At 46.4% G+C, this 22,097-nt stretch overlaps 1 protein-coding gene across 2 annotated transcripts in view; it reads left to right on the forward strand.

Moving 5' to 3' along the window:
* Positions 1 to 3,797: 3,797 nt before the first annotated feature.
* HNF1B (HNF1 homeobox B) overlaps positions 3,798 to 22,097 on the forward strand; it is a 62,254-nt gene continuing 43,954 nt past the window's right edge. Inside the window, exons 1-4 of one of the 2 annotated variants that reach the window (XM_006832340.1) lie at positions 3,798 to 4,363; positions 9,795 to 9,994; positions 15,810 to 16,074; positions 17,657 to 17,892. In XM_006832340.1, coding sequence (XP_006832403.1) covers positions 4,020 to 4,363; positions 9,795 to 9,994; positions 15,810 to 16,074; positions 17,657 to 17,892 — 1,045 coding nt within the window. In that variant the 5' untranslated portion in view covers positions 3,798 to 4,019. The remainder of the gene's footprint in view (positions 4,364 to 9,794; positions 9,995 to 15,809; positions 16,075 to 17,656; positions 17,893 to 22,097) is intronic. The other variant, XM_006832341.1, reaches the window with a different exon arrangement.

Below are 22,097 nucleotides of genomic sequence, written 5' to 3' on the forward strand. Positions count from 1 at the left end.
CATAGTTGTCTGGGGTTAGGGAAGGAATTAATTTGACACATGAATTTTGAAAGATATAGAGGCTTCAACCATTTCAGGAGGTAGCATATGATCAAGAATCAATGGTATTGAAGGAAGAAGTTCAAGTTGCACTGAAGCCATTCATGAAAAACAAGGCTCCAGGATTTGACAGGATACCAACTGAAATGCTTCAACTAACTGATGCAGTGCTGAAAGCAGTCACTAGTCTACGCCAAGAAATTTGGAAGACAGCTACCTGGCTAATCAATCGGAAGAGATCCATATCTAGACCCATTTCAAATGAAGATGGCCCTGCAGATTAAGGAAATTATCAAATAATATCATTAATATCACACATAAATAAATTTTGATGAAGATAACTCAAAAATGGTTGCAGCAATACATTGACAGGGAACTGTCAGAAATTCCAGTCAGATTCAGAAGAGGACATGGAACCAGAGGTATCATTGCTAACGTCAGATGGATCTTGTCTGAAAACAAAGAATACTAGAAAGATATTTACTTGTATTTTATTGACTATGCTAAGGCATTCAACTGTGTGGATCATAACAAACTATGGATAACATTGCAAAGAATGGGAATTCCAGGACACTTAATTGTGCTCGTCGCTATGGGTCGGAACCGACTCGACGGCACTTAACAACAACAACAACAAGAACTTGCCTATAGACCAAGAAACAGATGAACAGAACAAGGGGATATTGCATGATTTAAAATCATGAAAGGTGTGTGTCAGGGTTGTCTTCTTTTACCATACTAATTCAATTTTGTATGCTGAGCAAACAATCCCAGAGGCTAAACTAGGCTCATTAATGACCTGCAACGTGCAGATGACATAACTTTGCTTGCTGAAAGTTAGGAAGATTTGTAGCATTAAGATCAAAGACTACAGACTTCAATATAGATTGCAACCCAATGTAAAGAAAACACAAATCTTCACAAGTGAACCAATAGACAATATCATGATAAATGGAGAAAAGGTTGAAGTTGTTAAGAATTTCATTTCACTTGGATCCATAATCAAAGCTCATGGAAGGAGTAGTCAAGAAATCAAACCATGCATTGCATTGGACAAATCTGTTGCAAAAGACTTATTTGAAATGTTAAGGCGCAAAGATGTCATTTTGAGGATTGAGGTATACCTGACCCAATTCATAGTATCTTCCATCACTTCATACGCATGGGAAAACTAGACAATGAATAAGGAAGACTGGAGAAGGACTGATGCATTTGAATTATGGTGTTGGTGAAAAATACTGAAAGTACCATGAACTGTCAGAAGAACAAATTGGTCTTGGAGGAAGCACAGTCAGAATGGCCCTTGAATGGAGGATGGCAAGACTTTGTCGTATGTACATTTAGTGTATCACCAGGAGGGACCAACCGATCCATCTTTGGAAAAGGACATTATTATGCTTGGTAAAGGAGAGGGCCAGTGAAATAGAGGAAGACTGACCCTCAAGGAGATGAACTGGCACCGTGACGGCAACAATGGGTTCAAACATAATAACGATTGTGAAGATGGCACAGGATAGGGCAGTGTTTAGTTCTGTTGGACATCGGGTGGAATAGGGTTGCTGACTCAGTAGCACCTAACAACAACAAAGAGGCTTAGGAGTCACACTAGATCACACAGTAGTTGGAGTTACAAATTAAAACTTTGTTGCTAAAAAGAAAGTGATTGCTGGTTTTTTTAATGGGGTTTCCCAGTTAAAAACAGAAACTGATCATTTCACTTCACTGCTTCTATCATGATAGCAAGTGAGAAGCAGAAAGAGAGATGGTTCTCCAGGGACATATTCTCTGAACACTTCATTATCCTGGTTAAGAGGAACTGAACTGGGAAGTTGGGGAGTTTTTCCCACTGGATTGAACTGTGAAGGACAAGGTCCTGCCATATATCACAACAAACTAGAAAACAAAATGGTGAAATTTCCATGAATTTGTAATCTGTGTCTCAAGAGTAGAAAAACTGAGATAAGTGTTCATCTTCCCTAGGTCTCCATGCATACAACCACCCCATTCTTTGTGGCTTCTAGTGGCAATCTGCTCAGGCATCTAGCAGGCCCTGTATTAAAGAAAGCAGTCTAGCTCTTTAGCAAGTGTCTTGGGTCAATTACATCTGGGATTTCAGCACACCTACACCTGGAAGATTTGAATCTTCAACCCAGTCGATAAGAGCTACAGACTTGTCCTCTATTCAGAAATTCCTCTCTATCCCTAACCCACCCTCAGCTTCCTCCTAATTATTTTTTGAATAAGGAAGAGAGCTAGGAGAACTTGCTTAGAAACTCCTTTGCAAATTCCCAGCTGATTCTGAATGTGTGTCTTTAGTCTCCCAGTTCCTTCAGTCCCAGTACTGCTGCCATTTTTTTAAGGTTGGATCTCCTGAACTCTGAGAACGGTAAACCTGGGGGGAGGGGAGAACATCGGGTGGGGTCGTAGATTTTACTACTGGGAATTCTGCCTTCCCACACTGGAAAGTGCAAACATTATCATTACACCACGAATTTCGCGGGTAATCTCACATACCACCTCCCTGCACTGTGGCTGCCAGTTGTATCCACGTGTCACAGACAAGAAAACCAAGGCTCAGATAGGCAAAAAAAAAAAAAAATTCCTCTGTCCCAGGAAATTGGGATCTGTTAAGAGATGGATCTCAATAAAACCCTTCGGTTCTGCAGGTAAGGTCTCAGCCTGTAGGTCTGGGTGCGCCTTACTCAGCCTGCCTTCCCCGTGGCGCTGCGGGGAGATGCCGGCGAAAGTTCACCGGTGCTGAAAAAAACACAACATCCTTCCGGGGTTAGTCTGAGAAGGAAAACAAACTTCTTTCGTTTAGTGATTTTTGTGGACATCTACTCGTTACGGTGACCTCGTATCTGCAAAGCACTCCCCAGTCCTAGGATGGAACCGGGAAATGCAGCTCCTACTGTTTGTGCAGCGGCGGGCCGAATTTGGCTTTCACTACTAGAAAAGAGGCCCCAAAATCCTAGTTTTGCTCCCGAAGAGGAGGCGTTTTGATATCCCTGGTTTAAACAGGAGAGCACGGCGGCCAGATACTTCCAGCTCTTCGCGACTCGGCCGGATTGAGCGCTAGTGAAGCCCCGCTTCTGGGAAAGCTCAACCTTGGTTTTCCCCGGCTAGCCATAAATTCGGCGGCGCCTCCCTCATGGAACCTCGTGACCCTTTCCCTTCACCTGCGCTCTTGGTGCGGGAAGTCCTGCAAATCCAAACCTCCCAATGTGACAGATGTGGGCCTCGAGCCTGAGCAGCGGTAACCTGCCACTTACCCCGCCTAACACCACCCCACTTCCTCCAGCTTCCCGCGCCTGTCCGCAGAAGTCCGCTGGTTCTTCTAGCTCACCTGCGTGGGCTAGAATACCTTGGAGGGTCTCTACTCTTCACCTCCTCCTTCATGCCCTTTGTCTGAGAGCCCCCAACTTCCTCTAGTTGTCACCTGAACCACTGATGCGCAGTTTCTTCATCTCTCAGGACTAAGGCCGGCCCTGCAGCTGGTGGAAAAGCCCCCGCACCTTCCACACCAAGTTGCAAGCTACTTGCTTAACAAGTCCAAAGGTCAGGTAAAGTTTGGCTGATAAACAGAACCAGGAAAAGAAGGTCTTAGCCCCCCAGCGTGAGTACAATGGATCCTGGCCAGCCCTGCTCCAGCCGGGGCCCGGGTTCTCCACGTCTGCCCCGCGTGCTCTCTCGCGTTCTCGGTTTTGCCCCCTCCCTGCCACTATTTGCATCTTGCCGAAAGCCCGGCCCTTCCCACTAATTTGCATATCTTATATGGCCTTATGGTGGCGATCATGGCAAGTTAGAAGTTTTCTGACTCCTCTCGGAGGAGACTCCGGGACCCCGGGGAGTAACAGGTGGAAGGAGACTGAAGGGTGGGGGGACTCCCGGACTTGGGGTTCGCTGGTCAAACTCCCCCTCCACCCTCCTCTCTGACACCCACCTACCCCCTCACCTCTTTCTTTCCCTGTCCTTGGAAAATGGTGTCCAAGCTCACGTCGCTCCAGCAAGAACTCCTGAGCGCCCTGCTGAGCTCCGGGGTCACCAAGGAGGTGCTAGTCCAGGCCTTGGAGGAGTTGCTGCCATCCCCGAGCTTCGGGGTGAAGCTGGAGACGTTGCCCCTGTCCCCCGGGAGCGGGGCCGAGCCCGATACCAAACCGGTCTTCCATACTCTCACCAACGGCCACACTAAGGGCCGCCTGTCCGGGGACGAGGGCTCCGAGGACGGGGACGACTATGACACCCCTCCCATTCTCAAGGAACTGCAGGCGCTCAACACTGAGGAGGCGGCGGAGCAGCGGGCCGAAGTGGACCGGATGCTCAGGTAGGCACGGAGCGAGGTTGGAGGTGTGTAGCCGAGACCCCTACATCCCAGGCCCTATGCCTGAGTGTCACTGCACTTGCCACTTTCACCAGCCTGTTTCCCACCAAAGAAGTCCCCGGGGACGCTCCGCTTCTCTCGCAACACCTGGATCCCTCCCAGCCCCTCAACCAAACAACTCCGGTACCCCGAAGAGGCTTCCTCTCCCGAGCCGGGGACCCGATGGGCCCTATAGGCCAGGCTAGAGTTCAGCCGGGAGAACCCGCTGCTGCGAAGCCCTGTGCCTAGAGGTTGCCCACGCAACTGGGGGTGCGGGTGGGTGCCAAGAAACAGCTGCGATTCCGGAGGAGCAGAGGCATGGGCTAGCACAAGCCCCAGGCCACTCGTCTTTCTCGGTGGCAGCCGTGGGTCAGGGAAGAGGCAGGCCAGCCTCCGGCGCAGCGCCCTTCCAATTCCTTGCTGAGACACTGGCAGCACCCCGAGCCGGGATTCGGAAGCGAGTTCTCTAGTGGGCACCCGCAATAGCTGCGTGGTTGCAAGGTCCCTGGATTACTCCCCACACCGGTCTACATTTTCAAAAGGGAATGTTTGCATGTAGGATGGGTTGGACCCGCGCAGGGCAAAGAAAACCACGCACTTAAGCCAGCGGGGGGCAGTTGCGGCCAAGAGTCCAGGCCTCAGCGAGTTTGGTTGCAATCTGAAAAAGGAGGGCCCTCGGAGATCTCGCCACCGACACCCCGGTGTCCCCTGGGGGAATTCAGGCAGGTTGGCTGTCTATCCCCAGACTCAGGATCGTTTGCCAGACCTCCCCAGCCGGACTAGGGCTTTGACAGCTAGTTACTAATTATCCAAGGAGCCAAGCAGTTCACTTAGACCGCACGTCCCTCCCGGCCAGTCTGCTGAGCTGCTCGCGTGGCCTCCGACGCTCCAGCGCTTCGGTCTCGAGCCAACGGCCAAGACCCAAGTCACTCCCGAGGCTCAGGCGGCCTCGGCCGCACACCCGCAGCGGCAATTTAGGGTGGGATATGACCTTGCATTTGAATTTGCCGCTCCTGGGTCTCAGCGGCTTGCCCTTTGGTCAGTGCAATTGGGGGAACTTATTTTTTCAAAAGTATTTGCTACAATTCTCTTGGAGAGTTTCGTTTGGTTTTTTCTTCGTCGCTTTTCCCCGGTATAGCGACAGTTTCTCCCGGGTTGGCATTACGGCTCGGAAAAGCGTGCGTCCCAGACGATGAGAGTAGTCGAACCAAGAGTCCCTCAGAGCGGCTGGGGTACCTGCGCGGCCCGGAGCCGACGCGGGCCTGACCCGCCGCCTTCCACGGGAACCCCCGGGCCTAGGCCCTTACACTGGTTGCCGGAGCCTGATTTCTGGCCCGACTCTCGGAGGATCCTGGAAGCCTGAGGGGACCTAGGGCGCCCCTCTGCACCCAGCCCCGCGCCCAGCTGATCGCAGCAGAGATGTAACATAAACTACAGCACGTGGAGTTGGGGTGTTATTAATTTATTTCTATAAATCATCAACAGAAAGATACACAAAGGGCCGTGATTAGGTTGAAAAGAGAGGCGGGTTATTCATTGGTGAAGTTGTAAACCTGGCTTAGACTGGGAAGGAAATCCACATTCGGACGCGGGGCTGCCGGCCGCTAGCTGCTCACACGCACCAACCAAAGCCCCGGCGTCACCCCGCCGCCTGGCCCGGGAATCCGAGGGCCTTCAGGGAGAGCCAGGCCCAGCGTGAGGGACCTCAGCCCTCAGCCCCCTTCCCTTCGAAAAGCCTGGCAGAGCGGGTTGTTTGGGGGACCACGACCCTCCCTGGGGTGGAGACACAGGGCAGATCCCCACGCTTCGCTCCCTTTTCCAAACGTGTGCTGCCTGTCCTTCCCCACCCCCGGGAGTGGTCGGGCTTTATTAAAGTAATTTTTCAAGGAAGAGTGAGCGGTTCCCAGGTCACTTACACAGGGGGCTCCAGAGCGCTGGCACACGCACTGCCTTTTTTGTTTACCCGGTTCTCCTACGCGAAAAGAAACAAAAGAAAAGGGAAAGCCTGTACGTTCTTCATACCTCCTAGAAGAAAGAAAGAAAAGAAAGCCGAGGAGTGCGCGCTTCCCGGTCTGCAATTCCCGGCCTCGCCAGCCGACCTCTAGGGCTGGGACGCCGTGGCGTTGGGAAAGTTAGCCGTTTCCAAAGGAGCTGGGGTTGGGGCTTCTTAACCTAAGGCATGGCGAATTGTAGTGGGACTAGGGCGTTTTTGCTCGTGGGCAACAAAGTCATTGTTCGAAAGGACCTTGCTGGGCAGACAGTGCGGGCGCCGAGGTCCAGGGATTGGCACCTGTGCTCTGAGTAAAAATGACCGCGCGCTTTTATGGATACTGATGTATTTATCCCGGGTGGAAGCTCATGAAAAATTGCCGTATTTTCAAACAAAAACAAAAAACTGTAATCCGCTCTCCGGGCTATTCCCAGTGAAAGCACATGAATTTTGGATCCAGATAGCTATAAAGGTGTAACTACGCCATCTCATCTTTCAATTCTTGTCCTTCAATGCGGACTTTAAGGCTTTATCTACAGTTTATAGGGTTTTCGTGAGCTTTCGTTTGTTTTGTTTTGTTTTTAACCTTCCCAGTTGTTGAGCTAATTTATCACTCTTTCCACAGAACTTTTTGCACTTGAAACACTACATTATTTCGTTAGGTTTCGTAAACAAAATTAGCACAGGTAAAGGATTATAAAACAATACAAAAATATTGCAGAAATCAGTTAAAACAATTTTACCTTTTAAAGCCCAAACACTTTTGTTAAGTTTTAAAGCTACTGTTTAAATCTATTGCAAAGTATTCCGTATTAGAAATATGATGTTTAAAAAGGCTATGTCCAAAATGCTTATGACATTTTTTTTGTTTTTTTTACTCAAGGTCACTTTCCAAGTTTGAAACTATAACGCATTTTCTCATTTTGTTGTTAATTCGTTATTATATATTATTTGGAAGTACCTTTGTGAATACTTGATATATTTGTTATTCATTTACATATAATTGATACAAAAAGTTTGTGTTCCTTAAAAACTCTTAATCAAAGCCCATGTTCTCCTGAACTTAATATTAAAGGCTTCCTTCAATAAATACAGCTTTCCAAATGCTTACAAAATATTCCAGTCTAATTGAATGGGGTTTTTATTCATTAAACAAAGTTCATTTTATTTGCCAAGGTATAGATGGCATGTAGAAATAGATTGGCTATTACCTTGCTACACTGAGTTTGTTTTGACCTCTGCTTTACATCATTTTTATTGTTGTACCTGAAACTAGTGTTTTCCTTCACTTTTCCATGTTCCATCAGGTTAATAGATACATCAGCATACCATAAAGGAATTTTTTTAAAGTTAAACATGTAGCTGCACTATAATATTTCGTTTGTACTTTAATTATTGTCTTGGTGTGGCGTTGTGGGTTAATGCGCCAGACTGCAAAGCCGTTTGAACTGCAAGGTCGGAGGTTCAAGCTCACCAGCTGCTCCTCGGAAACCCTGTTACAGGGTCGCTATGGGTCAGAACCGATTCGATGGCACTTCACAACAACAACAACATTATTATTGCCTTAGTTTTAAATCAAGTGGTGGTGTGCCGTGGCGTCGGTTCCGACTCATGGCGATCCTGTACAGGGTTTCCTAAGCTGTAAATCTTTACAGAAGCAGAAAGCCTCATCTTTCTCCTGCGGAACAGCTGGTAGTTTTGAACTGCAGACTTTGAGGCTAGCAGCCCTCATAACCACTATGCTAACAGAGCTTCTTTTTAAATCAAGTAATATCTCTCATTTTAAAGTTACTGATTCAATAAGAAAAAAAGAGATTGGCAAAATTGAAAAGCAGTTTAAATAAATAAAATGCATACTTTTCCTAATTGAGACACTAAATCCAGTGCTCTTAAAAATCTCTTTGCACATCCAGGTTTATAAGAAATTAAAACTATACCTATGTTTCTGTTCCCAGCTTGAAATTTATGAGAAAGCATTGATTTCCAGATACTATATCAAAAAAGACAGGAAAAAAATGTTATATACAAGAAATGTTAAATACAAGAAATCAAGGAATTGTGGATTATTAATATCTTATTAGAAATTAAAGTTACCTTCCCCATTGATTTTATTTGGGAGGTAGGATTGTGAATAATACGTATATTTTTTAAGCTTCACTTCCTTTCCTCCATGGTGTGATTGATTCCTTATTTCCAAAGAAGGAAATCTTGTGTTCCTTAGACCATTCTACAACTCTCAAATCTATTAGTAATTTGGCTGAGAAGTCCTCCTTGCTTCTCAGGAGGTGGTCACATGTTTTGCCCTATTTTATAGAAAAGAAATGGCTAAAAGGCACCCATTCAGAAGGAAAATAAAGTGAGAGAAGACTAGTCTGAAATAGTTGTTGTTGTTGTTGTTGTTAAATGCTATCGACTTGGTTCCAACTCATAGTGATGCTGTATAGGGTTTCCAAGGAGTAGCTAGTGGGTTTAAACTTCTGATCTTGTGGTTTGCAGTCCAGTGCTGTTCCTACAGCACCACACCAGAAGGTGAACTTAAAAACTAATGCTACCCCTCTGTCCAATCCCTAGTTCATGGCATCCCCACTTCTCAATGGGCCTCTTGCCTTTTGTGTTTCTTGCATTCTGAGAAAATGAAGGAAAATAAAAGCAAGAGCTTTCTTTCTTCTCAATAAAAGAGTAAATACTGGCATTGCCCTCATTCCTGAAGATGGGAAGTCATCTGTATCTTTTCCTTCCTAAAGCTGTTGTTGTTGTTATGTGCCATGGAGTCAGTTCCAACTCATAGTGACCCTGTACAAGGTTTCCGGGGCTGTAAATCTTTATGGGAGCAGAAAGCCTCATCTTTCTCCCGTGGAACAGCTGGTAGTTTCGAACTGTTGACCTTGCGGTTTGCAGCCCCACAACCTGATTCTTAACCACTACACTACCAGAGCGGAATAAAGCAAACTGTACAAGGATCCTTAGCTCCTCTTCTATTTAGATTTCATTTTGGCCTTTTACCCCTCCCAAGGATGTAACTAGGACAGGTGGAGAAATGGATGAAGATTAGAGTTTTGTACGTTGCTGTCGTTAAGTGCCGATTCCAACACATAGCAACCCTGTATACGGTTTCTGAGGAGCGGTTGGTGGCTTTAAACCTTGTGGTTTGTTGTCCGATGCTTCTCCTGCGCACCAGCAGTATGTTGTTGTGAAGTGCCATCGAGTCGATTCCAACCCATAGTGACCCTGTATAGGGTTTCCAAGGAGCAGCTGGTGAGCTTGAACCACTGACCTTGCAGTTCAAATGACTTTGCAATCTGACACATTAGCCCACAATGCCAGCTTGCTTAAAACCCTGCAAAAGAAAATACTTCTCCCTGGCCATCACCCACCAGCATCCTAACCATCTGCTTGTCTGTCTAGCGAGGACCCTTGGAGGGCTGCCAAAATGATCAAGGGCTACATGCAGCAACACAACATCCCCCAGAGGGAAGTGGTTGATATCACAGGCCTGAACCAGTCACACCTCTCCCAGCATCTCAACAAGGGCACCCCTATGAAGACCCAGAAGCGTGCCGCACTGTACACCTGGTACGTCAGAAAGCAGCGGGAGATCCTCCGACGTAAGTGTTTTAATCCTGCCTCTGCCCCAACCTAGAGTGACCTTCACCCTGGCCCTAATGCTGATCCCAATGGGCTGCCTCAGTTTCCCTTTCATCAAGAAGGTCCACTACATGAACAACTGGTGAATACAAGACAGTTGCCAGGTGGATTTGACCTTCATGTACTTGTTACTGTTGTAGTTAAGTGCCTTGGAATCGGTTCTGACTCGCAGTGACCCTGCATAGGGTTTCTGAGGAGCATCTGGTAGGTTTGAACTGCCAACCTTGTGGTCAGTAGTCCAGTGCTTATTTGACAGCACCACACCAGGAGTCCTGCAGTACAATGGACTGGCTAGTATCATTTCTCCTTTCTGTCCCTTGCTTTCCAGTCAGTCTCTTTGGCATGTCCTCAATGTGTGCTGTTGTTGTTGTTAAGTGCCGTCAAGTCAGTTCCGACCCATAACGACCCTGTACAGGGTTTCCGAGGGTGTAAATCCTTACAGGAGTAGAAAGCTTCATCTTTCTCCCACAGAGCGGCTGGTAGTTTCGAACCACTGACCTTAAGGTTCACAGCCCGATTCGTAACCACTACGCTACCAGAGCTCCTTTCAATGTGTGCTATGTCCCTTGAATTTTGTGGTCCCTGCTGCTCTTTGAAACCAAGCAGGTAAGAGAATGGAATATCTTCCCCAGAGTAGGCTAGGCATATGCCCTTGTTACAAGACTACAGCTCAGACTATCCAAAGAAAGCATTTCATAGAAAATCACTATTACTGTTATTTTCCTCCCCTTGAGGAAGTATGAAAAATATAGGGTACTTACATAGATATATTCAGAACCTGGCCCTGTGTTGTCTATTTGGGGTGGGATAGGGGGACTAAGTCTTGAAATAATTAAGGGGCTTTTTCATAATTATGGAATCCTGGTGTGGCACTGCGGGTTAATGCACTGGACTACAAAGTCGGTTGAACAGCAAGTGGGCAGTTCAAGCTCACCAGCCATTCCTTGGAAACCTTATACAGGGCCACTATTAGTCAGCACCAACTCGATGGCACTTAACAACAATTCATAATTATAAAAATTGGTAGTTTAGGGACCTCAGTTGGTGAGTGGCCCTATCTAGTGAAGAAGGTTCTTCTAGTTAAAGCAGGCACGTAAAAGTACCTGCATTTGGAGCTCTGGCCAAGTGATTCCTGTCCTTCCCACTTCCATCCCCAAACTTTCTTTCTGCCCAAGATTTCATCAGCCCCACAACACTGAGAGATTCTTGTTTTAAAATGTGGGGAAGCTTGAGCTACATTTGAATGATATATTTTTAGTTTAGCAAAGTAGACTTTGACTTTCCACTTTAGTTATTTTCATCCGGCCTAGGGAATTTTTATATTAGTTTTCACTGTCCCACACACTACCTTCTGGCCTGGGTTTCTCTATCATTGTCAAGACGTTAGTCTTCACCACTTTCTAGGTTGATTTTTTTCCCTCTCACTGGTTGGTCAGTTTTTTAATCACACTTATTTGCTGCTCTGAAGGGACTGTTTCAGTATTTATTGTCACAATGCCTGTGGGCTAGAAACGCTTTCATGGTGGAGGGAAAGGTTTCTAGGCAGTCATCTCATACTGTGGTTGTTAGCTGAAAGCATTAAATGGACAGATTAGAATTAAGAATTGAGAGCTCTTTGCTGGCTGGGTGGGGAGGCCACCCTTTAAAGTGGGTTCGCCCCATCACACATAGTAAGTGATTCTTTAAAAATGTCTTCTTCACATGAAGCAATTCTCTGTAGTTCCTAGCAAGTCCAAGAAAATTCTCAGGAGCCATCACAGAACCCAAAGACCAGAGAACCCTTGGGACCTGCTTTCAACCCAATCCAAGTTTTACAGCTCTATAGCCTGAGCTGCATCTCTGTGCTCAGTGAGGCGTCCCTCAGAAAGGAAAAGGAGGCAGGAAAAGCCACCTGGAAGCTTCTAAAAAGATGAAAGTCCCAGAAATTCTCTCATGGTGCTTGAGACGAGACATTTCATAAAAATGTCTGGAAGTCTCTGTAAGATATTTTGTTATAATGGTTTTAAAGTCACACGAGACATAAAAGTTAAGAAACTCCATTCTGTAAATATAATACAAATACCTATTTTGTGCCAATAATTGTGCTAGGAAAAAAAATTATGCTAGTAGGCCTTGGGATATATAAGTCTAGGACCTTCTAACCTTACTAACCTAATGAGGTAGATGAGCTGTTTAATGACAGTGGCTTGCTAAAAGCTGTTAGACAGGCACACACACGAGCAGCAGAGGAATTGTTCGATTGCCTGGAGAAATGACAGAGAAAGTTTCCCTAGAGAAGGTGACATTTGAACCAAGTCTTGAAGGGTGATGATAATACAGATGTGCTTGAGATTTTAAAACTAAAAACACACACACAAGGAAATGAAAGAAATATAAGAGGAACACAGGTGATTGGGGTAGATATCAGAACAAAGGGGAGAGATGGAATAAAGATGATAGAATTTCAAATTTTAGTGAAAATTTCAAAATAAATGGTAATATTCATGGGTCCTTCTACAAACAATCTCCTTGTCCAAACTCACAAGTCGACTAGGAGGCAGCTGAAGTCAACTTATCAAGTTAATTTTTATGGACTATGGATATTTCCTCTTCCCCCGAATACTCTGAAATGAAGTGGAGGGGAGTTGGTGGTAATTGGAGGGTGTGTGGATGTCTCATTCTTCAAAAGTTAAGAAAGGCTGTTGCCAAGCCCGTCAGATGGGTAGAGCCTGCAGTCAAGTCAGCGTGGCTGATCCTGGCATACACTGGGTCTGGGGCTGCTACTTCTCCAAAGGCAGCCCCCACACTGTGGGGAAGCTCTGAGTGTGTATTACAGCCACTACAAACAAAACCTCAGGAGTTGGTTTTGTTACTTCTTCATAATCAGCTTCATGGGTTTTGTGGGTATATTTCTTGGCTTCTGTTGTTTAATGAAAGATGATACACTGACTGGTGGTTAGGAGCTCTGGAGTCCATGCAACTTGAGGCAAGTCATTTAACTCCTCTGAGCCTCAGTTTGTTCATCTGCAAAGTGTAGCTCACAATACTTCTCACATAGAGAGGCTGTGAGAATTGGAACTGAAGGGATACATGTCAAGGCCTTTGCACAGGACCAAACCATAGAAATGGTTCAATAAATGTTAACTTATTACATCTGTTCACCTCAACTTGATCCCAAAGTCCTTGGGTCATCAATACCAGCTTTGGATATTACACATATTAAATTCCATAGGGTCACACAAGATGAGAGGGGGGAAAGAAAACATTAAGACAGACACACCACATCACATACACACACCCCAAGCAAAGAACTTCTTTCTCCTTAATTGTCCCTAAAGTAACTGTACTTGTAGAGCTGAAGAACAAGTAACATAAGAGATGTGAAGACACTTTGGAAAGTATAAACTCCATGGTAATTTGGGGCATCATCCTCATCATCATCCTGACTGGGCCTATTCCCACTGTCATTGAGTCGATTCTGACTCATGGATAGCATAGACCTTCTGCTTAGGATTTCTGAGACTGTAAATTTTTATGGGAGCAGAAAGTCTCATCTTTCTCCCACACTTGACTAGGGTTAGATGTTCTAAAAGACTGTTGTGTGCCCCTTACGTTTTTAGCCAGTACCATTGCATAGGTGGGAAAACTGAGTGACCCAGGAACTTGGCTGGGGTCCTACATTATTCCATTGAGTCAGTGACTTCCTGTTAGTATATTTGGCAGCAACTCAGGTATCCAAAGGAGTTGTTGGGCACCAATGAAAGTGGAGCCCTAAGGTAGCGTGCGAATAATCATCCAAAGTAGGTGGGTTTGAAATCAAAGGCCCCAATGACAAGCTCAGTCCATCCACCCAGGAGACTATTCATTAACTTGCCAATCAGCAAGTTAAACAAAGCCCAACCTGCAGCTGGGATCCTAAGTCCAGGCTAATTAGGAGCCCACTGCTTCTTAAAAATGGCCCAAAATGGAAAATGGTTCCTTGGATAGGTAGTAAGTTCCCTATTGCTGGACGTGTGTCGAATGAAAGGTCACTTAATGGGGTTATTGTGGAGGGGATTCAAGCATTAAATAGTGGCCTGACTTGAACTTCAAGAATTTGGGATTCCAGTTATCCAAAATAACAGGAAAGGCAGCCTCTATAAATAATGGGATGTCCAGACTCATTACCCCAGGGCTTGTCGTAACTGGAGATTATAGCCTTCAAGGCACTGAAACCTGCAGAAGTGACTCCAGGTACCAAGAAAGAAAAACATCAAGGTCCAGAAAGTAAGACATGAATCTATTAGGTGGCCTTGCTCAACAGGTACTTGGCCTCGATGTTTATTCATCTGTAAAATGGAATTAGTCAACCCCGATGAACTCTGCTTTATGCAGATGTGAAGGAGAGGACAACAGAGCTCTCTTTGATGAGTAAATACTGAATTTCATTTTATCATATAGGCTAAGTTATTACCACTAGCCTGGGCTGTTGTCTTCCTTTCATGCATTCAACAAAAATGCATTGAGGGTCACAATACGTCTGGGCCCTGGGAGTTAGACAGGAAACATCATTCAATCTACATTTTTCCTTATACAACTCATCAAACACCATTTCTATAAAGGCCTCCTACTAACAGTCTTCTATACTTGCCACATTTCAAATCTTCAGATAGATCTGTAAGGCCTTATCCCAGGACATTTATACACCATTGCCTTTTAAATTACTTAAGCTCTAAAGAGCATCTTTTTCTTCCAGCTATATTTACTTTAAACTAGTATTCAAACGGTTTTGAATTTGAGATTTTCTAAAAGAACCTATCATGATAATGTGGATAATACTAAACCAAGCCCATCAGCATCTTATCAATTCCAACTCATAATGACCCTGTAGGACAGAGTAGAACCACAGGGTTTTCAAGGCTGTGAACCTTGACAGCAGCAGTCTGCCCCATCGTTCTCCCACAGAGTGGCTGATGGGTTTGAACCACCAACTTTTTGCTTTTACCACTGTGCCACCAGGACTCCTTCACAATGTGAATAACCAGAATATGTCAGGAGTAGAGCGAACATTCAAAGTCTCTGAATATTTTATCTAAGTATAAATATGTAGCTCTGACGCTTGATTGAGCACATCCTCTTGCTATCAAAATGTAAGAATTTAAGATTTACAGTGATCCTTCATGTCAGAGGGTCAGTGGTGGTGGGTTTCCATGGAGTTGGTTCCGACTCATAGCGACCCTGCACAGGGTTTCTAAGGCAGTATATCTTTACGGGAGCAGAAAGCCTCATCTTTCTCCCGCAGAACAGCTGGTAGTTTCAAACTGCTGACCCTGAGGTTAGCACCCTGACTCGTAACCTCTACGCTACCAGAGCTCCTTAGAGTGTCAGTAAGCCAACAAAAAAATAAATTGCTCTTAAAACAATCATTGTCTGTGCTTGAGCGCCTTTAAAGAAAGGAGAGGGGGTGGCTTTGGTGGATAAAACTAAGGTGGGCAGTAACAGGGCTGTCATGGGGATTCACCCTCGTAGCCTCCCATGCAACAATGGCAGTTTACAAAGCTTGTTGTTGTGAAGGCCATCAAGTCGGTTCCAACCCATGGCAACCCTGTATAGAGTTTCCAAGGAGCGGCTGGTGAGCTTGAATCACCGACCTTGCAGTTCAAACTGACTTTGCAATCCAATGCATTAAGCCACAGCACCACACATAGTTTAGGAGAAAGGAATAAAGGTGTCTTTGTCAGTCTGTCTATCTGTCTGTCTATCTGCTGAGTGAAGAAGGCTACAGACCCTATCAAATCTACTCCTTTCTCTTTTCAGAATTCAACCAGACAGTCCAAAGTTCTGGAAATATGACAGACAAAAGCAGTCAGGATCAGCTGCTGTTTCTCTTTCCAGAGTTCAGTCAACAGAGCCAGGGGCCTGGGCAGTCCGATGATGCCTGCTCTGAGCCCACCAACAAGAAGATGCGCCGCAACCGGTTCAAATGGGGGCCCGCATCCCAGCAAATCTTGTACCAGGCCTACGACCGGCAAAAGAACCCCAGCAAGGAAGAGAGGGAGGCCTTAGTGGAGGAGTGCAACAGGTAACACCACCACAAGCTCATCCAGTCATGTAAGCGACCTAACATCCATCCCTAGCCTGAGGATATTGAGATACTGGTTGTCCAAATAACTAGTAACCAGTTGCTGTCAAGCGGATTCTGACTCATGGCAACCCCATGTGGAATTGTGCTACATACGGTTTTCAATGGCTGATTTTCCAGAAGTAGATTGGCAGGACTTTGTTCTGTGACACCTCTGGTTGGACACAAACCTCCAACTTTTCAGTTCGCAGCCAAGCACATAAAGTGTTTGCACCATCATGTGGCTAAATCAGTGTGTTCCACAGCACCCTAGTTTTAATAAATAGGTCTGCACACTTCCTCTTAGGAAGTCATGACATAAAGTCATATATTAAAGGCTCTAAGAAGTCCTACAGTGACCCAGCCTACTTAAACTTGTTGACTTGATTGTTAAGCATCCTTTTTCTGGAACTATCTAGTAATGATTCCCAAGGCATTATTATTCTAGAGAGGATACTCTGGAGAATACAAGCAAAGTGAGAATTAGGTGACCCCATACAGGCCAGGACAAAACTGTCCGTTAGTCACAGAATTTGGCTCTGGTCCCCAACAATTGTCTGTACCTGGTAGTCTAAAAGGAAACTTGGCAGGTTAGTAAGAATAGGTCAGAATGATTCGGACCACTCTGCCCACCCTGGATCAACAATGCTATTTTTGTTTCTTAACATGTAATGTTAAAGGGAATTATTATAAATACCTGCCCTCTCCTCTCTGATTTAGATATTGACTCTTAAAATTAAAAAATGAAAAACTACCCTTTGATTTGGCCAAGACTTGTGGGCTCTTTCTCTCTCCCTAGGCTGGATCAGTTTCAGCAGTGGTAGGATGTGGTCCAGCAAGTCAGGTCAGGAAGTGGAGAGGCAGAAGAATTAGCCTCTAGGGGCCAGAGTCCTCAGTCTGTGTTCCTGTTCCCCGTAGCATCCAATGGTGTCTAAGAAATCTCTCACATCTGGATCTGGGTTGTTGTTGTTGTTGTTGTTGTTGTTGTTAAGTGCCACAGAGTCCATTCCAACTCATTGCAACCTTTATGTATATAGGGTTTCCAAGGAGCAGCTGGTGGGTTTTTGTTAGCAATGATAAAACCCCACCAAACTAGCACTTTAGAGGAGACTCCTGGGGTGTGAATAAGAAATCGGGCTTCTCTTGCACATGTGACCAGGGCTTTTCAGAATGCTTTGAAGGAACTTAGGCAGAGCCAGCAAACGACTTTGCCTTTGGTGAGGTGGGAAGAATGTCAAAATCAGGAAGTGTTAGGAGGCCCAGTCTGAACTTTCCCTCATGAGCCACTTAGAATGCCTATACCCCCGACTTTCAGAGCAGCATTGCTTGCTTTGTACTTGTGTTCAGGGCCCACTTGAGCTATCCTCATCAAACAATTAGATTTATTTTAGAATTCTCAAGACAGGATTCTTCCCAACCTCTCACTCTATCCTCAGTCTGCTCACACTCCTAACCAAGACCACCATGATTTTGTGTTTGGGATAAGGCACTGGCAAGCCCCCCAGACACCCTCATTCACCATCTCCCCTCTGTCCATTCCCAGGGCAGAATGTTTGCAGCGAGGTGTCTCCCCATCCAAAGCACACGGTTTGGGCTCCAACCTAGTCACCGAGGTCCGTGTCTACAACTGGTTTGCCAACCGCCGGAAGGAAGAGGCATTCCGGCAGAAGTTGGCCATGGATGCCTATAGTTCTAACCAGACACACAGCCTGAACCCTCTGCTCTCGCACGGCTCCCCCCACCACCAGTCCAGTGCCTCTCCTCCGAACAAGCTGTCAGGTAAGCAGGGGCGGGGCTTCAGTGCCTTGGCAAGTGGACCATCCTGGTCTCATCTGACCCAGTAATTTTCACAGGAGCTAATGCTTTGGGATGGTTCTAGGACTGGTCTCCCATTGATAGTTTATTCTCGTGAAAAAAGAACACGACTCTTTTTCAATTTCTTCCGACTCCTGTTCAACATCACAGTGTAAGAGAAAGTTCTGCCTCCTGGAACAATCTGTGTTTTCTCTCCTTGTTCTTCTCCCTATGTGGGTCAGTGCAGCCATCACATTATATACCGAGAAAACGGTCATGGTCATATGCCAGGTACAAACTGCAGGACAAGGGGTCGTGAGGGGCATCATCAGTCATTGTGGTGGAAATTGATGCTGTCCTCCGTCACCCCTGTCTGTTTCCTGCCCTTGGCACTCTGTCCAGCTGCAGTAGGAGAAGCTCAGTGGACTTTAGGCAATAGTTATTCTATTGAAAGCTCTTGCTTGTTGGCTTTTATACTCCAGTAGGATTAGATTAAGGTGATATCAGTCCCTTGAAATCTTTGCAGTGGTAAGCTGGCCAAAACCCACTGAGTATCTACTGTGTGCTACTGTGTGCTAGCCCCTGGCCTGGATTAGTGATGCCTTTTCTGTAGCATTTGCGTTTGTCACGATGGAACCTTGTATGCTCGCTAAGTTCTGAGTCAAGTAAGCACTTCTACTGGGGTTTAGTTCTTTCAAGAAATCCATCCAGCTTTCCAGAATTGGTATGCTTAGTGGGGCCATGTGGACAAAGTATGGCTCAGTCTCCTTTCCTGCTCTGGGGGAAGGGCTTACAAAGAAAAGCCAAGCACAGGTTTTGACTGAGTTGATTTTAAAACCTGTTCCATGCCTTACCTACTAATTGACCTTCTGAGAGGTAACCCATGTGTTAGGGTAACTAATATCACTAGGGTCACTTCGAGTCACTGTTGTTGTTGTTCTTGTTAAGTGCCTTCATGTCAGTTCTCACTCATAGAAGCTGTTGAGTTTGAACCGCCGACCTTGCGGTTCAAGCCTGACTTGCAGTTGAGCACATTATCCTGTAGCATCGCACCAGGACACTAGCTAGGCAATAGTCAAACATTTGTTCAACAGTCATGCACTCATTGTATATGGCAATCTCCCAAGGAAGACTAGTTTGACATGTCCCATTTTCAAGGGTCTCTGGAAGCCTAATATTGCCCAACATGTAGCCCAGATCAGGGCTGGAAGCTTCTCTGGGTCTCATTTTTGAAGGAGGGAAGAGTTCGGCTGGAGGGATAGAATGTTCAGATTACTCTTGAGAGGCAGAAATGTCCCCAGGCAAATGCTGGCCTGATGGCAGGATAATTTAGCCCCTCTGTGGAAATTCAAAGCAGGGTCCAGAGGACAGTGGCAAAAGGCATATGGCTGGCATGGAGCAGGACTCAGAGCACTTGCGGCCAGTGATCCACAGAACTGAATCTAGGCGCTGCAGGGGGCGTGGTGGGGGCAAGGGGCATTATTGGGAAGACAATGGCCATTGTGCTGGGACCTGTGATCTCCACACCAAAGTCAGGGAGCCTGCAAGCCAAACAAAGGCCCAGCAGCTTGCTGACAAGCTGGGGTTGTGTGGAGGTCACCACAGGGTTGTTAGCTTAAGCATTCTGTATTCCTACAGGAGACACTGAAGAAGGGCTGGAGGGATGGGAAGCAGGTATTGAGTGTGAAATACAGCCTCGGTGCCCCTCGGATGACAGAAGGGTCTGCCCCATTGGAAGATGGATTCTCTGGGTGCCCCCTAAAGTCTGGACCTTTGAAAAGAAATCAGGGAAAGTTAGAACTGGGAGGGACTTTGAAGAAGGAGCCTGAGATGCATGAAGAGATAATGATGTGTCAAAGTTACAGAGAAGTAGTGCAGGATAAGGACAAGAACTCAGTTCCGCTGATTTCCACTCCATACTTTCCCACAGCACAAGTGTGCACTGAGTGGTTACCAAGTGCCAAGGACCATGCTAGTGATGAGTAAGACTATTATCCCCACCCTCCTGAAGCTTACAGTCTAGTAGGGAAGACAGCATGCCAACATGGAGTCCCCAGGGGGACCCAGGTTACCTTCTTAGGTCTTTCTAGGGGAGGGGAACAACAATTATAGAACACTGTGTACATTTTCAAGGAGCCCTGGTGGTGGCGTGGTTTAGTGCTTAACTGCTAACCAGAAGGTTGGCAGTTGGAATCCGCTGCATCTGCTGCAATGATTTACAGCCTTGGAAACCCTTTGGGGCAGTTCTACTCGGTGCTGTAGGGTCCCTATGAGTCCGAATTGACTCCAGCAACAGGTTTATGGTGTATAACTTTAGTGGCTATCTTTATACCCTCTGCTTCAGTCTTCACTCAGGATGAATTAAGGGAATCCTTGACCCAAGTCCAGGGGTTGGTTTCTCTGGTATTATTTTTGAATCCTGGTTCTAACCGGCCAGGCTATAACCTTGGCAATTTTTATATAATGTCTTTGAGTCTGAGTTTCTGGTCTGTAGACTAATAGTTCCTGCCTGCCTCACAGGACACCTGTGAGGGTATATACCACCATTGCCAATAAACCAGAACAAGTCATCATCCTTACTCAGTACAGAGGACTGCCCAGCATGGCTGTGAGAACGGCAGACAGCAGAAGCATTTCCTTTGTAATTTCACACATTGGGGCATAATCCCTTAGAGGTGGTGAGATGTGTTCTAGTCCAGGGTCTGGAAGCAGAGGCAAGCACCTCTCTCAGGTGGTCAGGGAGGTCCTTGGGCTCCTAGGAAGTGCACCTCAGGCTAGGCAGACCAGCACGATGGAGCCAGGGTGCTCAGGTAAGACTTTTGTCTGTCTCTCTCAACAGTGTACTTTCTGTCATGGACCCTATGACCAAGAATGTGGTCTCCAGAAATTTAAAAAAAAAAAAAAAAGTTCTGTGGTGTCTGAGGCGAAATCAACGTCCAGTGTCAGCATTAGCAACCTCTAAGGCTGACCTGGGTGGGAACAAGGTCCCCATCCTCTCACCCCTATTCCCAAGCCTTTCTCCTCCCCAAAAACCAGCATGGAAGTCAGGAAGGCTGGCCGCACTTCAGAAACAAAGCTTTCCCTGTGACCCTCTTCCTGGAAGGCAGAGCATCCTTTCTCCAAGCAAGCCCCTTCCCTCCTCAGCCACGCTTAGCTCCTTGTGGCCCACTTGCCCATGATGACCACAGTGTGACCCTGGTCCTGGAATGTCCCGCACAATAGAGGTAGCAGGAGGAGCACTTTGCCTCTGTCAGCGGCTGATTGGTTACAAGGTGCCCGACAAACACATTGTCAGCAGAATCAGCTGTTTTCAGCGTTTCCCCTCCTTGGCTTTACAATCACACACCAGCATGCAGCCAGGGGTTGTCATGGCATTGTCTCCCTTATGCATGCTTAATTGACAATTAAGTTGGGGCTTTGAATCAGCCTGGCTGCTGCTGATGAGCCTTCATCTTTCCAGTGAGTGTCACAGGGGCACCCTTTGTTTGCTCTTCTTGGGGGCCTGAAGTTACTTTAGCAGGCTGCAGGCAGCCATTTATCTTCAGCCTGGAAGGCCTTTATCTGCCCCCTCCCCATTCCAGTTCTCGCCAGCAGGAGCTATCCCTGGTTATAGGCCCCGTGACAGCCCATTCGGAGGTCTTTGAGCAGACCCGGAGTGATGGCCTCTTCCTCCATTCTGGAGTTGAATCAAGAGAAAGGCCCCCAAAAGGTCAGAGGGCAGGGCTGCCGCAAGCAAGAGGGCTGGTTGGAGACTGGTGCTTGTATTGATCGCTCCGAGAAGGAGGAGGAAGTTGGCGTGGGATGGGAGCTAGGCCAGTCTTGGCACAAGCCAGGAGATCTGGTTGCCTGATCTGTGTGGCCTTGCTCACTGTACCCTTTAGTCCACTCAGCAACAGACTCACTGTTGGGAGGGGAAGAGCAAAAGGTCTTCATCTGTCTTGACTCTCCCCACATGTAGCACCTTGCCACCTTTACAGAAGAAGGTGGGGACTCATCTCCTGGAAAAAGACTGAGGCCCAAAGAAGAGAAACTTTTTCCAGGGGAACCTTTGACTATCATGGATTACAGCCTCGAAACCTAAGAGGGGATGCTTTTTTCTGTGGCTGCTACTCTTCTCTCCCTTGGAACTCCATTCCTCTCACCCCCACAAGCTCTGTGGACTTCTTGTTGTTGTTGTTGTTGTTGTTGTT

Source organism: Chrysochloris asiatica, unplaced genomic scaffold, assembly GCF_000296735.1.
Source record: "Chrysochloris asiatica unplaced genomic scaffold, ChrAsi1.0 scaffold00007, whole genome shotgun sequence".
Taxonomy (NCBI): Eukaryota; Metazoa; Chordata; class Mammalia; order Afrosoricida; family Chrysochloridae; genus Chrysochloris; species Chrysochloris asiatica.